Below are 19,716 nucleotides of genomic sequence, written 5' to 3'. Positions count from 1 at the left end.
CTGCTGAAAAAGTCTTAGCATATTAAGTCAGTCAAAATTACATGACAATCCCCCAATTAAAAGGGAGTTTGTAGAAGACTCCTTTGTTCAAGCAGTTCTGCTGCAGACCAGGTCTGACAGCCACAAGTAGACTACATCAAAATTGACAAGAATTAAGCTATACATTTACTCTCTGATGGATGTCAATATTTATGACATTATAGTTTAATTTTCCTAAGTTTCTTTGTTTGCTATCAACATTCTCTATTCCTCCTAGAAGACATCTTGCCAGAAAACATTTATCCAAGTCTGTGAATATAATGACTGAATTGCTTTGCAACCGTTTTGGAAAAAGAAGCCTTACACTGAACATAAAAAGCATGGACAGAGATAAAAGGTAAATGTTGATTGTCACTTAGAGTGGAAATTTAAAAAGAAAATGCATCACAGTTAAAGACTACTTTGGTAAATATGGTCCAATGACTTACATTTTTACTCTATTTTCTGTTTAGCCTGAGTCTTGTAGTAGCCTTAGTTGTAGTAGGCTGTTTCAAACAAAATTGGTGTATGAAGAACATATTACATTTATGACACTACAGGGTAAAATTGCTAATATAATAGAAATATTTGAGAATAAGAAAATAAAAAAAAATGCCTGCAGTTTTTTTGCATCCAACTCCCATTGCATTTATTATAAAACATAGCTAAAAGCTCTACAATTATCTTGCAGTTTGCCCAGTTTCTGTAACGTTTGTTTTGGGATTCAATGAATCACTAAAACAGATACATTTTTATCTCTTGTTTAGGTTTTTACAATGTAGAAGTAAAAAAAAAGAAAAATTAACCCAATTATATGTGATAACTTCTGTAGAATTTATATGATCTTTAGGCAAGTTCATGACATGCAGTACATTAGGACTATCATTTTCTCAGTAAATAAATGCTAAAAATATTTCTCCCTCATATTTTATAGCTATATGCCTTCTGTTCTCCACTATTTTATAATCTAGATGATTGCATACACTGAAATTGTCGTTCAAATAATTTGAAATGAAAATATTTTTAATAGAAATAGGAGGATTGGTATGAATAGTGCAGTGGCAGAAATGCATGTGTGAAAGCACCAGAAGAGACATTACCTCAAAGGGTTAAAGGCATGGTCTGTACTGATAATCAAGGACACTGCTGGCAGTGGTAAAACATTAGGGAATATGTTCCTGTCAAGAGGAGGAGTGTGCTCTGATAAAACAACAGCTCAGACAATTTATCAGCGGAAGACCCTGCACTACAGCAGCAACATAACTGCACATTGAGTGTGATATTCATCTTTTTGTTATTCCAAAAGGATGACCAAAAATATCTGAAAAAGGAAGCAAAAACAAGGAGAGCCACTGAAGAAAATTTTGAATCAAAAGGACCATACCACAGCAAAGGTTGATTCCTAAAGGGCAATGAAAAAATAGTTTGCTTTTCTTAATCAAAAACAACCCAACAGATACACTAAGAATGCAACAGTCAGCCTACCACAACACACATAAGTGACCATGGACAAGCAACTTGGGCACATACACATGTACACCTCCTTGCTTTTGGGTACTGAGTGTGACAGGCTCCACAGGAGAATGCTTCATTTTCAAATGAAAACCATTTTACTTAAGAGGAGAATCACTTCTGCCTTCAGTAACATCGCATATTGACTTTGGTTATGCAGATTCCCCCCAGCTGATCTGCCATTGCAAATTAAAATTCCACATTCACATTCCAGTTGTTAATAGGATACAATGAAGGGCAGAACCAAACACAAATGTGTGGCTCTCTTTCCTAAACTGCAGTCCTATAATTGTTGCTAAAGAGCTCAAAGACTTGCAGCTTGGTAATTTCAGACTGCATATGCATTTCCTATTGAGGAAGCATCAAACAGCACTGGGAGCAGACACCAGCCACTGGAGCTGCCTTGTCACATCAGGTTCCTCTTCTACCAGCTACAGAGTTGGGTTCCTTTTCTCTTTTACCCTTTTTCACCATCCATAGATGATGCTACAGGTATTTTGGTCTTTTTTGCACAGCATATCAGCTTCAAAGGGAAGTTGGAAGAGAAGTGATTTTATCCTTGTTGTACAGTCTGGTTGTCTGGCAAAATTATTATTACGTGTTCAAAACTGTAAGCTTAAGAGGTGTCCCTCTTAGTGAGAAGTTTCATGGCTCATTTTATTAAATTCTTTTATTTATGTCCACTTTATCAAAGCTCTTATTTTAACTAAATGGAGATTTAAAAAGGACAAGGTAAATGCTGCAAAACAGGCTATAAATTCCAAAAAAAATATATACTTTTAAGTCTATAATGTACCACTGTGAAATCTGCCTTATGCCACCATGCCTACACATATCCAATTAAAATTCTGCCCTAATTAAGTACTTATATTTTATCGGTTTTCAGCTCTTGGAGGAGGGAGGATATTAACAGCTTTGGAGGAAAACCACTTTGCCAAAACTGCAACCATATGTCAGCAAACAGAAAAGGGCTAGTCTAAAAAGATTTCATTCATGTTAAAAGAAAGTTTGACTTTTGAATTAATGTATTAGCTTTTATAGGCAGAACCACGCTAGGGATGATGAAGGCTTCATGTCTCAGCAGTGGCAGTGGAACAGGTGGAAGAAAGAGAGAAAATCAAGCATGTAGCTTCAGGCAGTCAAGGGTTTTTCCCAATTTCAATTTTGTTACAGCTGCACAGGGTGCAACATGAATCCTTACTTCTCAGTCAGCTTTTCTGGATGTGGCCCCACCTGACTCCGTATTTTCCTAAGCTGGTGGTCACATCTACTTTATTTTCCCGATCTTTGTGCTCAAAGTGATTTCCCTCACAAACCTGAAAAGATTTCTTAAATTTTTCCCCATACCGCAAAGGAGAAATCATCAATAATAGCCTTGGTCATATCAGTAGAGAGAAGGTAAATAAACAACGAAAATAACTTTTGTATGATGACTGTCTACAACTTTCATCCTGAAATGGAAGATTTGAGAAAGAACACTACAAAATGTATTCTAATTCAGTGCTCTGAATTAGACCTACTGGCCGTCCCTGGCATTAAATTTGGACAACATGACATTGAAACACAAATATACAGTGGGCACATCGAGAAACAATAAAGTCTTGCTTGTACAAAAACAAGACATAAAGTGGAGTTGTAGGTTTTTTCTGAATTCAGAATAATGCAGTGCAGTCCTGCTTTCAAATGAGATACAGATAGTGCAGTCAACAAGTCAAGAAGCTCTAAAAGAGCCAACTCATGAGTCTCTCTGAAGCTCTACACATGAGGATACATACTGCTAAAGTAAATATTCTGCAGATTTGCTGGCTTACTTGAAAGTATTTTTTGTTCATGTGGTATGATTCTGCTTCATATACCTTTTTCAGTAAAAAAGCAGCATTAATCTTTGAAAGGCAAGCACTCAGGCTGTGTTATCAAGCAAGATTTGTAGCCTTGATATTGATATGAAGACATAGATGCTGCATATGGTGCTAGGATTATCTCCAAGGACAGGAAAAATCACTGTTCTCACAAAAGGGCGATCCAAAACCCTGTAAAATACAATCTTCCTAAATGCAATTTGAATTTTGGTTATTTCAGCTGTAAGAAAAAGGCTTGACAGTATATTTCAAACTAAAACTTCAGATCAAGAAAATGAAGATAATTCAGCAAACTCTACCCTGTCTGTGTCTAGGTGGAACAAACTAGGAGAGCACTCAAGGGTAGGTACTTGACCAAAAATATCCTGACTTGTATACACACAGCAACTGTTTAGTGCATTTATGGACAGCATTCAAAATAGAATTCATGATTAGTAGAATTATAAAACTCTAAATCACCCTCCATGTGCTGGAACATATTTGACAGAAGTCTCTATCAAAAAACTAAAATGATTGTTGACTATTTTGATGTGGAATTGTGACTTTCAAAAGTTATTTTCTTACTCATTATTTTAACTGCTCTGATTTTATACAATTCAAGCTTTAATCATGATGATGATATGATATCCATTACCCATTTTATTCTGGGTTTTTTAAGTAGATTATTTTTTGATTATTCCCTTCCAAGTGATTTGCAAATGGAAGTAAACCCTGAGTCACACACCTGCAAACAACTACCAAGCTCCTACTAACACAGACTTACTGCCATGTATGTCTTGAAAGACTTCTTATTGGAAAAAAATTGTTTATAATTTGGCAAAGAAAATATGATATTGCATTTTTTCTTATTTTTACTTTACTTTCTAGATAGGTTCCTTCTACATCATGTTATCACAGTAGTCACAGAATCATTACAAAATAGACTCAAACAGGCATAAACCAGTGATCTATTCCATTCTGATCAAGCCAAGATCACTTTTATACCAAACATTATTCTCTCTCATTCTGGTAACTATTCAAAAGTCTTGCAGATGCTGCTGAATGTAACCAAAGTTATAATCATCCTAATAATCTATTTGGATGCTTCCCTATATCACCTTTGTAATTTTGTCCTGTGGAGCAGAGGGAGATTCATTTTAGGTAGACAGCTATATCTGAGGAGCTCCTGCAAGGCATCACTGCCATTTTGCATGTTTCAGACATTTAGACATGATGAACAATAACAAAAAAGTGCCTGCTTATCTAAGTCAGCATTAATGGTTCAGCTGTGCTCAGTGCAGTCCACACTCCAGAAGTCTGAATTTAGACATTACAAATAGGATTTATCTGTATGACCCACCATTATTTTCATCAGGCTCATGCCTTCTTAATTAATTTGCAGGAAAAACAGAGGAGACAATGTCAAAGCCCTAACTGAAATCTAAATACCAGACATCTACTGTTTTTCCCTTACCTAATACTTCCTATCCAGTCCTAAAAGGGAGTTAGCTGGCTTTAATAGGTTTACTCTTGACAAATCCATATTACTTATTACTTATTAATTTACTTATTTATTATTTTTATTACTTATTTCTTCTAGCTACTTAAAGTAGTATATCTGCTCCTTAATTTGCTTATTAATCGAAAATAATTCCCCACATTCTTCTTTTTTTCCTCTTTTAAAGATAAGTTCTATATTATTCTTATTTAGTCTTTTGGTACCTGAGACACCCCTCATGAAATCTCACAGAAAGGCACTAATAGGCCTGTTTTGCAGACAGTTAAAGAACCTAACCTATAGAGTCTGTTCTTTCCTTATCTACAGTTGATGTTTTAGCTCTAGGATTAACTGTTCATGTCATATGTTCACCAACAACCTTTACAGTAAACTCATGTAATAAAAAAAAAAAAAATCACTGTGTGCTTTTCCCTTCTCTGCACCTACTCCAAGCACCTTTTCCTTTCCTCCAGTAGCTCTCTTAGGTACTGAAGATTTCTTTGTTCTTCTTCTACCTATTAATGCACTAATATAGTTATATTAAATCTTACTAGCTGTTTCTCACTGAGTGCTTTGGCACTTCTGACATGTCTATACACACGTGTGCTATTCCACCATGTTTAGTAGAGAAATTTTCCTCATTTTGACTAAGCTGGAAGAAGAGATGGAAATTTAGCCCAGCTGGTCTTTTACACTTTCTTTTCTTCACATTGGTGAAGACTGTACTATGATCTTTTTAGTAGATTTCTGTTGAAAACCACACAGACTTGTCTTGAACCTGTGCCCTATATATTTCTTAAAATAAAATCTCTGAATTTGTTGACATCCTACCTTCTTCAGCTTTTTTCTTTTTTCCTGGGCAATCTGTCAATGTAATTTTTTACACAAAAATGACAACTAAAACCCCCCATTACTATCATGTCCAGTATCTTTGGAAAAGTATCAAGAACAAATAAAGTCTTTACTGCTTCTCTGGACACGAAGAGATATTTAAAAGCTCTATCTAGTCCTATTTTTGCGATCTGAAAGCAACTGTTTTTGAAATACAAGCCAAAAGTTCCTCTCTTCTTCCCTTTTTCTACTATTATGATATTTAGGATAAAGTACCTACAATGTCAGTTTTGTTGTAATATTCAATTAATTACCATTTTCCTCATTAACTCTTCGGTTAATTCTTCTCTGTTCCTCTTTCTTCTACCATTAGCATGCAAACAGGAAAGATACTTTGCACGCTGATCCATGACTTTCTCTAGTCACTTCCTTAATCTTGTTTTAAATAATCCTAGGGAGAAGACCTATGCTCAAGTTGCCTTATTTAAGATTATGATTTTTGTTCTTGCCAAATGGTTCTCATTTTAAACTTCTCTTGGGAGAGAGGAGAGTTACATTGAGGGTGTATCTGACACTAGACTTGGACATGAAATGAGAGAATATTATCTTGGATCTTCAACTTCTTTATTCACTACCACAGAGCCTGATAAGAACTTTTGATTTTCTAGGATAATTCTTAGCAGTACCATTATTACTCTTTATCCTATATTAATGAGTGGTGCAATCCTTTGTAATTTGGCAAAATTTGACTCTTTGAAGAAACACATCAGCCATAATTTAAGTGCCAGGTGTTGCAGATATTTCCACAACATCTTGAGTAGAAGATCACAGCAGCCAGCCACACCTTTTATTTCCTCTTGGTAATAGGGGGTGTTTTATTCCTTGGGCTAGTGTTTGGGGGTTTTGGCAGTTATCAAGAGTTGTTCTTACATGCTTCCTGGTCAGAACTCCTGCTTTAATTTGCCAGAGAACATCAAAAGTCATCTTCTTCTCTGTAGTTTTAAGTTTGCTCCTCCAATACCTGTACTGCTACCAAACAGAAAGCTCTGCTTTAATTTTTTTGTTCCTAAATGCATGCTATGGATGAAGTCCTCATGAGCATACTCAATTTTGATTCTTTCCTCTTACTGCTCCTCTAATTGCTTCTTAAGAGATTTCCCTGGAGATCTAAGAGAAGTCTTTCCAGATATAACCAGCAGGAAAATATAGGCCAAAGTTCTGGCAAGTCCATTCAAGAATTTCATCACAAGATTTCATCATTGTCTATTTTTAAATATAGCTATTTCATTATGAGCATATTTCCTCTCAAATATTTTTCACTGAGAATGAGATAATATGTAGTACAAAAAGCTCTTAATGTTCATGATTGACAGAGTATTTGTGTTTGAATTTTACATACTTTTGCTATTATTAGAAGTTCATGAAAACACTGAAGAATAATATGAAGTGCAAGACTAAGTAAACACTAAAATGAAGGATTCCATAGGAAGCTACATTTGCTCTTCAGTATTATCAGGATTTTTGCTACTTGATAAAAAGTTACTAGACAAGTGAGGTTTCCTTAATACAGTGCTAAATAATCTAAATGCTTGCAGTTCAACAGTAGAAGTTTCTTTGACATACACTCTCTGAACATTAAAAACATTATTTTAAAGCTTTACCGGATAAGCTTTACCCACATATATTCAGGTAAAAACTAAAATCCCACATATTTATACATAAACTGATGAAGTATTTCAAAATTACATGATCTGATACCATACTACTTAATTTTTATTCCTAAGCACAGGCCTGATCTTTACCTTTGGCTGTGTTATGTTTAAGGTGAAGCCTGCTAGCAGTAAGAACTACTTATTTCCTCCAAGATAACCTATTACTTGGTTAATATTTAGACAATAAAAAATAATATACTTGAAGTATAGCATGTTTGATGCATGTAATGTATTTGATTCAATAATAGTTCCCTTTGCTTTTCTGCCTAAATTGTGTTTGACTGAATCTGGAAATGGCCAAAAGGAATGAAAAGTGGAAGACATACATGTGAAGCTGCATATATTCAGATCAATAGGAGAAAGATATGTCTTTATTGAAAGCTGCATGTAAAGCACAACTGGTAAAATTTAAGGAAACATAGCTGTATTTTCATCGATCATAGCTTGATGTCTTAGTTAAGAGCAAAGTCAAACTATTATCCTAAACTAGCTAAAGACTGTTAAGGAGTTGATAGGAAAGAAAAAAGAAAAAAATGTTGGTGTTCAGAAAGCTGCACACTGAATAGAAAGTAAGTTGGAATTCAATATCCACTCAGGGAAAAGAAGCAAAGACTAGGCCTCCTATCACCTGCAAGAGCTGAAACACAAAATGTCATATTTCCATCAAGAAAAATAAGGTATGCAGCAGAAACACAAAATGGCTGATGACAAGAGTTGTGAGGTTATTTTTTTGATCCTAAAAAAGTAGAAAATGAAAAGCAGTGGTCAGTCATAGGAACAGACAGAGTAATATTTACACATCACTAAGTTATGGAAATTGTCAAACATATACTGTTGCTATTGTCTCTATTTCATAGCTCTTGCTCTGCAGCTTCTTACCCTACACCTGATTTTGCCTTTGGTGCCTTTGTGCTACTGTGGGAAGCTGACCCTGGCTGGATGCCAGATGTTCAGCAAGCCACTCCATCACTGCCCTCCTCAGCAGGACAGGGCAGGGGAGAAAATAGGATGTGAAAAAAAAGCCTCTTGGGTCAAGATAAGGGCAGTTTAATACAGCAAAAGAAAATGCCTGTGCAAAACCAAAGGAAAACAAAAGATTTATTTTATACTTCCTATCAGCTGGTGATATTCAGCCTCCCCCTCCTTTTCTTAGCTTTTATTGCTGAACAGCCCTGTGTGGTATGGAGTATTCCTTGCAGCTTGAGCCAGCTATCCTGGGTATGTCCCCTCCAAAGATCTTGCCCACCCTCCACCCACTGGTAAAGGGGGAATGTTGGAGAGGCAGCCTGGGTGCTGAGTGAGCACAGGGTGTTTGACAGGTGAACATCTTTCTAGCTACTAATGCAAGGAACTATGAAGTCTGCTGTGGGAGATAATTCCATCTCCAGCAGACCTGGTACAACTACCACAACAACATCTAAGAAACAGAAAATCCTGAATTATTTATAATACCTTCAGAAATTATTCACTATCTCCTAATGTAGAGTTTGTCTAGGAATAGTTCTGTTTTCCAATGCTGCAAGTTGCAGAAAGACCAGTTGCCAGAACAACATGCCTAGCACATTTTTTGATATTTCCCCTTACTCTTTTTAGAAAAAAAAAATAAGCTGAGTCTGCTTGTTTTATCTGCAATTATATTTGCATTCAAATCAGTTATTTTCTCTTTATCCCAGATCCCCTTTTCACTGCAAGCTACTGTTAAAATAGCTGTGCCAATTATATTTAATTGATAAGACACAGTTTCATCCTGTATATATATGTAATGAAATGGACAGTTGTTCAAATATATCCTTTTCCAAATTTTGAGTGATAAGGTACATAACATCCTGCCCTATATATAAACCCAATGCAATTTTTAGCAGGAATGTACCAGTACAGGTGAGTTAACACAGCTTTGCCTCAGAACTAAATTATTTGGACATGCAAGTCAGTTTTCCCTCCATGACTTAAGCAGGAGACATAATAAAATGCTCTAAAAATTTTTATCAGCACAGTTGCACAGGTTTATGCTGACAGACCAACAGGCTACCCATGACACAGGGTTCTTAGAATTCTCCATGGTAGGGGAAGTTTTCAAATTTTCCCATCATTGCTAACACCAGTCACTGTCTGTCAGCAACATTTTCAGCCCTGTGCCAAATATTTCTTCGAAGCAGCATTATATAATACAATACTTTAAAAAGTGTCAGCAGTTATTGGATTATATATACTCAGAGTTCCATCATTCCAAACAAATCGTCATCTGGAAAAGACTGTAAAATACCCCCCTTGAAGAAAGGCTTCAATACAAAGACATTAATGAAGTATTTTTTTCTGGTAAGATTTCAAAACAACATTAATGACTCCAAGATGCTATTTAAAGCAACAGCTCCAGGACACTGGGCCTAATACATCTCTAACAGTAAACAACATAGATTCTGTTCATGGTTATTCAAATATCTACAAATTATTTCAGCACAGTGGGTTACTTAGCAATTTCTTATCCACAGTTTCCTTATGGACAATTAAATAAAAATTAAACAATAGTTGGTTGTTTTTCCTTACTTGTAGCGTGATCTTTCATCTCACCCAGTCCAGTATTAATTCCAGCATCTATTGAACTCATGATTTTATCAATCTACAAAAGAGACAACAGTGAAACAATTGATGGATCCCATCTTCAGATTATTTTATAATCTATAAACTATTATAACTATTTTATTTTAGTTTTTCATGCATAGATTTATGGCATTATTACTCTCATTAGGAAAACAACAATCAAAATTGTAAAAACACATAAATCAAAGGTAGACAATTAATTTCTTCACATTGATTTTTATTTTGCAATATTTGTATGCCAGCAAAAGCTAAAGCTAGTATTTCTTTTTCCATGGCAGAGTTCCTTACATACTGATGGCTCTGTTCATCTAGCTATGTATAGTGGTTATACTAGGTTAAACTAGTGGTTTGTATAAGCATTAATATTAATGAATAAAATATATTATCTTGTATGTTCTAAAGTATTTTAAATACACACAATGAAATCAATTGTTCAATAAATATTTCCTGAGAATTTCCTAGCCCTCTTTTTTTTCCTACCTGCCCCAAGGGGACTAAATAGGTATGAAACAGTGGTGTCCTCACATAAGACAGAACAACATTCTCTGTGAAACAACACTGCACTTATCTCAAAACTTACATACATTTCTGAGGCACATTGAACTTACTAGGTCAAAACCACTGTATCTATTTTATTTTCTGTAAGAACAGGACAAACCAAAATGTGAATCAAAAGGTTGCTGTGGACTAAGAAGGTAGACAAAGAGAAACACACTTTACTAAGCTCAATATTAGAACTAGTAGGAAGAGTATGCATTAGCCACCGGTGACAGGAGAAAGTCTAGAAATTATGACAGAATCTGCAGATTGAGCAGTCATATTATATATATATATATATATATATATGTGTGGCACTTTTTTACTCTTAAGATCAAACCTTGATGTAAAAAGGCAAACCTGGACCTGACTCTAATCAGGATTTTATTATAATACATCCAAGCTGTAAAGATTAAAACCTGAGTAAAAAAAACTTAGTACATCTCCACTGAGAGAGTATCTCCTCTACAATGAAAAGTGCCTTAAAATGCCCTATCAAATCAGACATTTAGGCTAGCTTGAAACGTTTTCCTAGAAAAATAACCAACCACATAATCAAACTCTGGGTTCTTTTTGAACATAATAGCACCCTGGAGATAGATGTATTTCCCCACTGTGGTAGTTTTAAAGAGAAAAGCTCACTTCTCTGTAGGAGCAGTAAAGATCTAAACATTTCACACTCTTAATTTACCTCAATGAGATGGGTACTTCTGTGTCTATGAAGAATCATTTACATTCTTAAAATTCAGCACAGGAAAAAAAAAAGTTAAACATAGGGTGTCTAAAATTTAATTTAAATTGAATTCTAAACCTAAAATAAAGTCTCTCATATGAGCAAGCATGTGCACTACAAATTCAGTGTGGACATTTCTGTTAGTAGTCCTGAATTCATTGCAGCTATGAGTATTCCCACTTCACACAGCAGCCAGGTATGTGCCAAGCATTTTGTACACAGGCTACATACCAGTTAGAGGATAAGATGTATAAGGAGGGTTTGTAGAATGCCCAATGAATTCTCTATTGTTGCCATTTTCTCCTGGCTCTTGCTGATGTGGCACTTCCATGTTGGAAATAATTAGCAAATATGTAAACAATAGGCACAGTTACTAAGGACTTTATTAATGTTATTATTGTCAGTGGTGAGGGCTTTAGTAGACAATATTTTCAGTGCCACAAAAAATTGCAGAATTACTTCTGGTTAACTTCATTCAATAGGGAAACAATAGACTTTATTGAGTGGGCAGCATTTGAACAGAAATGCTTTGCATTTTGTGCCAGCTGTTGAACTCCCTTGCAATACAATGTGACATTCTCTCTGAGGCTTTGAAGTGTGGAACAGTCACTTTTTATTTTGTCTTCAAAACTGAAAACCATAACAGTGTCTTCACAAGACCACAGTACTTAAAAATTGAAAAAAAAACTTACTTCTTCCCATTCTGATGTGAAGGAAGGTGTTCTCTCTGAATTCCCTTTGGAGCACTGTGGCTTTGGTGTGGGTTCACTCCAATTGCTTCTCGCTTTTTTATCATTTGGTGGATGGGTGATAAGATTAGAATCCGACTTTGAAACATTTTTGCACAAGTGCATTTCCAGCAAGGTCTTTGGTAAGGATCGTATTCTGCCCAGCGTGCACGCTCTCTCCACAAATCCCCCAGTGGTAATAACCCATTGTTCACTTATCCTTGGCGCACCAACCAGGGTATGATTTTCTGCTGGTTTATTTTTAGTATGAAATATGGTTCTGTTTACAATTGGTGGCTTTTTTTTCTTAACAGGAGGATCAGAGCTGCTTTCTTTCCGTAACTGTATCTGCTGCGCTGCGCTCTTGCTCAAAATGCTTTTCTCCAGTGGCCCGCTGCACAGGTTTACTTTGCTGTACAGCTGGAGAGGATTTTCAGGTGGGTCACATGCAGGTGATGATCCATGAAGTAAACCTGCAAACTGCTCAGCAGGGTGTCCTTCAGGAAGCTCACTTTCAGTGGATGCTTCACCCTGGCTACGTTGCTCTGAAATGAGAGTACCTCGTAAACATAAAGATAAAATAGTGCAAACAACAAAATGCTTACTCCCCTCAAAATTAGTTTTTAATGCTGCATAGTACACTCTTACGTAAAGAAACATAAGACAATTATGCCATGAACTGAATTATTATTTTCTTAAAAAAAAAATCTTAAATGTGTTTATTTTATCCTAAAATATCTGCTAGTTGAAGAACAGCCAACAATGCTCAGTGCTATATATAAATTTCATGAAAAAACAAATTCATAAGATAAAATAGGACAGTGCTATTCCATCAACTTGATGATGTCTCTTTTAATTTGTTATTGAGTTGAAATGAGCACAAATTACACAGTTTAGTATGATGAATTAGGTAGTTAGTTTGTAGGTGGTAAAATACATGAAGAACCATTATTGTCAGGAGTATTCTTAGTAATTTTTCTTTTTATAGGCATTATAATAATAGTGAATTTACACTCTGATGCCTTTTTACTGACAGTCTCTAAGGAATAGATCTGAGTGCTGCTTTTATTTTTGGGAACTTTTGAGAATAGTAATAGTAACCATTGGGAAAAGAGGGCACAAAATCAAGTCTTTTCAAACGTGCTTTATATGTAACTTAGTACATACACACACACACAGAAAGAAACCACATAAAAATGCACTTCTTTGGCAAGGTTTAGAGTGGATTTTTAAAATTTTATAGCTCTTTTTTACACTTGTTGCTGAAAGAACTAGGAGGGTAAAAAATAAGGAGGCTTGCACTGCCTCACTTTAAGTCTTGGTGTGGTTAACATCCCTCTATCAACATGGCATTAAGTCAGAATGTTCTAGTCAGAATAACTGTGTCCCTGCTAATGGTCACATCTCAATAACTACTTCATTAAAAATAAATAAATTAATAACAATTAATAATTATTAATAAATAAATTAATCTCATTTTTTCTAGAAGTTGTATGTTCTAGATTGACTCTAACTGTAGGACTGTGTGCACATCAGTAGCTACTACAATGAATCAAGCATAGCATCATGTACAAAGATATTGAGCAGTTTTCTCCAATTAACTAAAATATCTGCTGGCAAAAAAAAGCCTCAATCAAATCTCAAAATATCCTTTCTAAAAGAAAACAGTGCTTGACTTTATGAATGACAGAAGAAAGATTTTGGTGTGTACTTCAAAACTTCATCAACTCTTTTACTAGTCAGCAGCTTAAAAATATAAAATTAAATGTTTTTCTATATATGATAAAATTCTAAGAACCTATGAACATATACTTTTCTTCTTTGAGAAACAACAAACTAGAATATACACTTCAGACATTTTGCAACCAAAAAGATGTGAGGTGTTATGGAGAAAGGTTAAATGTAGGACATGACAGAGCCTAAGGGATCAATAAACCCAGAAAAAATTGGTTTAGGGCAAAAATTCAGGGGAAAAGGAGGACATGGGGCATTCTCTCTTTGATTTCTGAAAGTTGCTGATTTATACATATGTCTGCAACTTTGAAGGTGAAGTCAAAATGAGGAATAAATTATGCAAATAATCACTGACTTGGGTGTTTTTCCTTTACATGAAAAGCTCAGTAGCTGAGATTCTGCTCCAGTTTAAGACACCTCATTTTTCTACATGTGTAAGAAGCATGTTAGCTCCCACCACAGTCAGAGATCAGATTAATAAAATGAGTGGAACCTCTCACTCCCTGTACTCTGTTCACTGGGCTAACTACACTGCCAGTGATTTATGGGAAACAGCATTCAGCTTGTGTTCAGATACCTACATTTATACATCTTAGCCATGAATCCTATTTTGATGTTCCAGACAGGTATCTTATAGCTGTGTATTGAACTCATTGAGGAGACAAATATTTTTATCAGGATAAAGTAAAGCAGGAGGAATAAATCAGGAAAAGGAAAAGCTTACAGAGACAGGATTGCAAGAATTTCGCTACTAGCTTTGCTACATCTATGTTACAAAATAGCACTGGCCAACAGCTATTAGGATCTGAAGGAATTACTAGGCTCATGTCCTTTAAGTTACACTCGCCTTCTCAAGACAGAGCTGGTCCACCCAAATAATTACTGGGGATGCTCTCAGGTCTCAGCTAAAACTTCACTGTGTCTGGGCACCTTCTAGGTGAGTCTGTTCAGTATTGGCCAAAGACTGGCAAAACCCAAACAGTTTAAGAGTACAGACTGCCAGTGGCATCTCATGCCCTGATGTTGCTCAGTTTACTGCTGTAAATGAAGTTCTTACTGAGAACTCCAATTCCCCTGTGGTCAGTAAATATATGTACTGACCACTAGAAAGTTTGTGTTTCTCTTACTTTCCACAGTGTTGCAGTGACAGCATATCAAAACATTAATTCTGGATGTTTTGATAGTCAATGTGGGAGCAGTTAACCATGTATTCAAAGATTTCAAATATATTGTATGAGCCTTTTGCAGCTTGATCTTTCACAACAGTTACTGTACTGTGCGTATGTAAGTATGTATATTCTACTTTAGGCATGACTTTCATCTCTAAAATACCCAAACAAATACTTCAAGAAAGACAAAAAAAATTAAAACAGAAGTTGCTTGTGCAGTCAGTAGTCTTCTATAAGATCACTACTAGTTTTCAAACATAAATACCCTATTTCACTCAGTGTTCAGAATGAAGTTTGCTTAATGAAGAAGCAGCTCCTCAACATTTTCACAGTATCATTGAACTGTTCAGTTTGGAAAAGGCCTCTAAGATCATCAAGTCCAACTGTTAAACCAGCACTGCCAAGTCAGTCACCACCACCAATCCATGTCTCTAAGTGTCGTATCTTCACATCTTTTAAATATCTCCAGGAATTTATATTCTCTTTGTTCAATAAGAGTGGTCTTACCTATTTACTGCACAGTATGTAATTTGCTTTTGAATACAAAGAGTTCTTTAACAGCTTCTCAAATTTTATGACTCCATTATCTAAGGGGATCACAAATATGAACTCATGTATCCTTCTAAGGTGAGATTGTAATGTGATATTATACTAATTTGAAAAATGTAAGACACAAGGATATAATGCTGAAAATGTACAAATATTTGGGCATCTGATTTGAGATTCCTCAAGATTTTCTTTATTCAGAGTACTAAACATTTTTTAACAGAGAATATTTTCATAGCATGGTTATTATTTATTTCAGTAGATCAAAAGAATCAGACCTCTAATGTCAAATTCATCACTCAAAAACCAAGGAACACAGCCGATGGCTACTTGGATAACCTTTAGGTAATGGCTGCTTGGGTAACCTTTGGTCTCTCTTGACCAGAGTAACAAAAGCTCTGGCAGAGACAGTGTACTCTGTTGCCTTCAGGCGCCTCAGCTGACACTTCTTTGATACATTTTGCTTTCAATAAGAGCTTTGTTAATTATGTGACAATGTAAGCAAAGATCTCATAGCTATACCTTCTTCACCCCATGATTTTGAGCAATGCAAACCACGTCTATACCAGGAAATGAAAAAGACTGGGGCTGTCAGGAAAAGAAATAATCCATGTGGTCACGATGAAGGATGTGAAGCAAGCAGCATTGCAAGCTGCACTGCAGCCCTAAAACAGATTATCCAGAGTGGTGCCATCTGCACCCTTGCACAGTTTCAAGACTTGCTTAGGAAAAGACATGTCTGATCTTATGATGACAGTCCTGCTGCAAACAGGAGGATGGAGTAGAAATCCTCCAGACATCCAACAGTCTAATTAAACAATAATATTTCTGAATCTTCTGGGTTTTGAATTGATAACTGTTAAGGTTAATGTTCTTTGAATATTGACTTGTATTATTATTTTAGTTTCTTAATGTAGTTAATGTTTAATATTTTTATGTTCAGCAAATAAGGAGAGTACAGGGATGGACTATAATACTGCTCTAAATACTATAGTAGCATAACTCACTGTCATATTCTGAAGAAATTATAGAAGGAAAAAAATAAACCATATAACAGATAATAATAAAATAATTTCCTTGAGTACACTTTCTCATTCCAAATCAGTATTTGCTGACCTAAGACCTGAAATATGAGATGTTAAAAACCTCTTAAAATTGCACCATTATCTAAAAATACAGATTCATTGTTCATGGGAATATCCAAAAACTCCATCTCAAGAATTTAAAGAATGAAAAGCTTTACGCAGACTAATACCACTACTATACCCTTGCTAAAATAGGTAACTTTATTAAAAAAAAAAATAAATCCTAGCTTTTAATAATTATCCATCTCTGAGACAGATTTTCTTTTTTAACTTTTGCATATTTAGAAAATTATACTGAAATCAATATTTCTCCTAAAGCTTAGTAGTAATGCACAAAATGTAATATTTTATATATTCTTTTCTGCTTTTAAACATAAAAAAAATCTTATTTTGAATATTGCTGTGCATTGAAAAAAACCCATACTATTAAACCTTTTATTAATTCATATATTTATTTCTTATTATTATTATTTCAACCAACTTAACTGGCACTAAGAATTTATATAAACAATTACATTACATAGGTCTATACTCAGTGAACAGTCATTTAATAATGCCAGGTTTTTCTGTTCACAGGCCTTTGAGTAAGCTTTATGAGAAGGAACTTTAAGAGAGAGGGTGGGGATACAAGGGAACAGGAGAAGTTCAGGATCTTGGACTCAATCCCAGTGGAGAGAAGCATTCAGCTTATAATTATTTATATTTTTTTTTCCATTTTGCAAGTACATTTATTTTTGTAATAAAAAAAAAAGCCAATAGAAAGAGATCTTGCTTCCTTACCAGATACTGCTTTTCTTACCACTTTATCTTTTTACTTGTAAATAGTATCATAAATACCAAAACATAAACAGATGTCATTTCTACAGAACTTTAGTGTTATTACAAGTGCACGTTCAGCTTATCCATCTGAGTGGATTACTTCTGAAAATCACTGTGATACTGCCATATCTGTGTTGCAAGGAAAACATTTACATTTGGAACTACAAATAAATTCAGTTGTGCCATAATCTCAAAGCCACAGATACATATTGCTATTATCACCAGTTTATACACAACCAAACTGGTATTTAGGAAGCAGATTGCAATTCAATCAGCTATTTATTTTCACACTGATGCACCCCAGCACAGTTGCTTGTGGCACATATATAGAACTCTATGGAATACCATTCCTCACTTGCAGTATTGAGAGTTATAATTTACAGATGCTTCATCAAACTCGTCTATTTTTTTCCTGATTCTGACTCCAAGACTGCAGAACACATTAAGAAAAATCAGAAGCATACTGAATACCATGAATTTTGCATTCATGTAAAATTGGAAATCGTCTTATTCACATTTGTATCTCAAGAGATTCCATGTTCCAAACTAAAGTGCATTCAGGAGAATAACAGTTGTTAATAACACCAATGAAAAGAGCTGTAATAGATAAATTATAATGACAGAGTTAGATCTTTAACAGGCATTGCTGTTGCCATGGTAGAAAATTTCTAATGTAAAATAAAAATCCACTAGAAAATTGTTCTATAGCTATGGTAACAACTGTATTGTGGCATGATTATTCTATTCAGGTTCTGTTTTCGTTTTATCCAGAAAGATGTTTTTAGCATCACGCTTTGCACATGTGTAATAGCTGCCCAAAAATGTATTCTCAACTCCTTTTCCCCACATTCAGTTGACTGCTAAAACCAACAGTCAGAACTGAGTAATATTTGGAAACTACCCTCTTATAGAAGGATGGATAAGCATATTTGCATAGTAAGGTTGCTTTGCAGACACTAGAATACCCTCAGTAGGGAGGATACCAGTTGTATTGGCAAAGTGATATAAAAGGGGATGATCAGCAAGGAAAGGGGTAGGACAGAAAATTCATAGTATTTAAAAACAGAATTAACAATATTCAGGAAGGCATTATTTCACACAGCAAACAAAATCATGCTCTGACCAAGCTACAGCTCTTTGATGGCAGCACTTGAGGCAGAGCTGTAAAAGTTATAGCAAGGTACAATGGACCTGGGAGATAGAACAAGACTACTAAGCAAGTGATGAAGACTGTGGGCTTCTACAACGACACAGAAGAGGAGCAATAGTGTCCAGCCAGATTGCAGTTTCTTCTTCTGCTTATTTCTAAATCTGGAGAAATCACCAGAATGTGGTTGGCAAGGTTGCTGTTGATGGTCTCCAGGCTCTGTGCCCAGGTTCTAACTCTGCCAGTTTCTCAAAACCCATCCCCCTTAGAAATCACAATGAGCTTCTCTGTGGGTTGGGAGTTTGCTCTTAAAATCTTCAAAACTGCCAATTCACCCCTTAGCGTCACAGTCTGCACTTGACTCTGTACTGTCTGTACTCTGCCTCATTGTCTCTGCCTTCATAGTTTCACTCTCATCATCTGTTTCACAACGACCCATCTAGAACTGAAAAGATGGGAAAGATTTTCTAGGAAAGATATCTCCATATGGAGTTTTCTGAACGTTGCTTGCCAGCATCTAACGAAGAAAAAAACCTTTGGGTGAGGAAAGATATTAGGCAGTTATTACTGCTTAATTCCAACCGTATTATCATGCCTAAATATAGTCCTTGCCCAAATTTTCAGCAATAGCAGTGTAATATGGTACAAACAGAGTTAATTTTAGCTCTTATTGAGCTGCTTCTGTATATCTTCAGATTTTTTTTTTTTTATAAATGTATATTCTGTATTTGAGGCGGACAAAAATGTAATTTTCTCATTCCCACAAAGGGTTAAATTTTACTGCAAAATTCAACACAGACAAAAATAAAGAGCTGCAGCTGCCACCTCCATAATGCCGTTTCCATGAGGATTTCTTTCTATGTGACTATATAAGGCATGGTTCCTAGACATCTAAAGACAGACAGGCTCTCATGAACCATCACATTTTACAGTACAAAATTCTGCCTTATGCCTGCACATCAAAATAAGGATTCTTCAGAAAAATAACATGCTAACATTTTTTATGGACTAAACCTATCAGACAGATAAAACAATGGTCAGCATCCCTCAGGTGAAATACTGGACAAACTCAACACTCACATTCAAGCTAAGATTCTGCTGGAAGATTTCAGCTCTGCCATGCAGCAAAAGTAAAAAGAAATCCTCTCAGTGAGTCTTTGTAACTTTCAGTGAATGTTTCATAAGAAATTTTGAGAGGTGAATGGCAACGG

General features: G+C 35.4%; 1 protein-coding gene across 7 annotated transcripts in view; it reads right to left on the bottom strand.

Annotated features, from left to right (window-relative positions):
- Positions 1-19,716, bottom strand: part of ANKS1B (ankyrin repeat and sterile alpha motif domain containing 1B) — a 412,251-nt gene that overhangs the window by 201,785 nt on the left and 190,750 nt on the right. For all 7 annotated transcript variants that reach the window (XM_086885843.1, XM_086885840.1, XM_086885842.1 and 4 more), the window contains exons 13-14: positions 11,970-12,550; positions 9,954-10,026 (exon numbers count right to left, since the gene is read on the bottom strand). In XM_086885843.1, the coding sequence (XP_086741969.1) occupies positions 9,954-10,026; positions 11,970-12,550 (654 nt within the window). The remainder of the gene's footprint in view (positions 1-9,953; positions 10,027-11,969; positions 12,551-19,716) is intronic.

This window comes from Cyanistes caeruleus, chromosome 4 (assembly GCF_971803275.1).
Source record: "Cyanistes caeruleus chromosome 4, bCyaCae1.hap1.1, whole genome shotgun sequence".
Classification (NCBI taxonomy): Eukaryota; Metazoa; Chordata; class Aves; order Passeriformes; family Paridae; genus Cyanistes; species Cyanistes caeruleus.
This window is presented reverse-complemented; position numbering and strand designations above follow the sequence as displayed.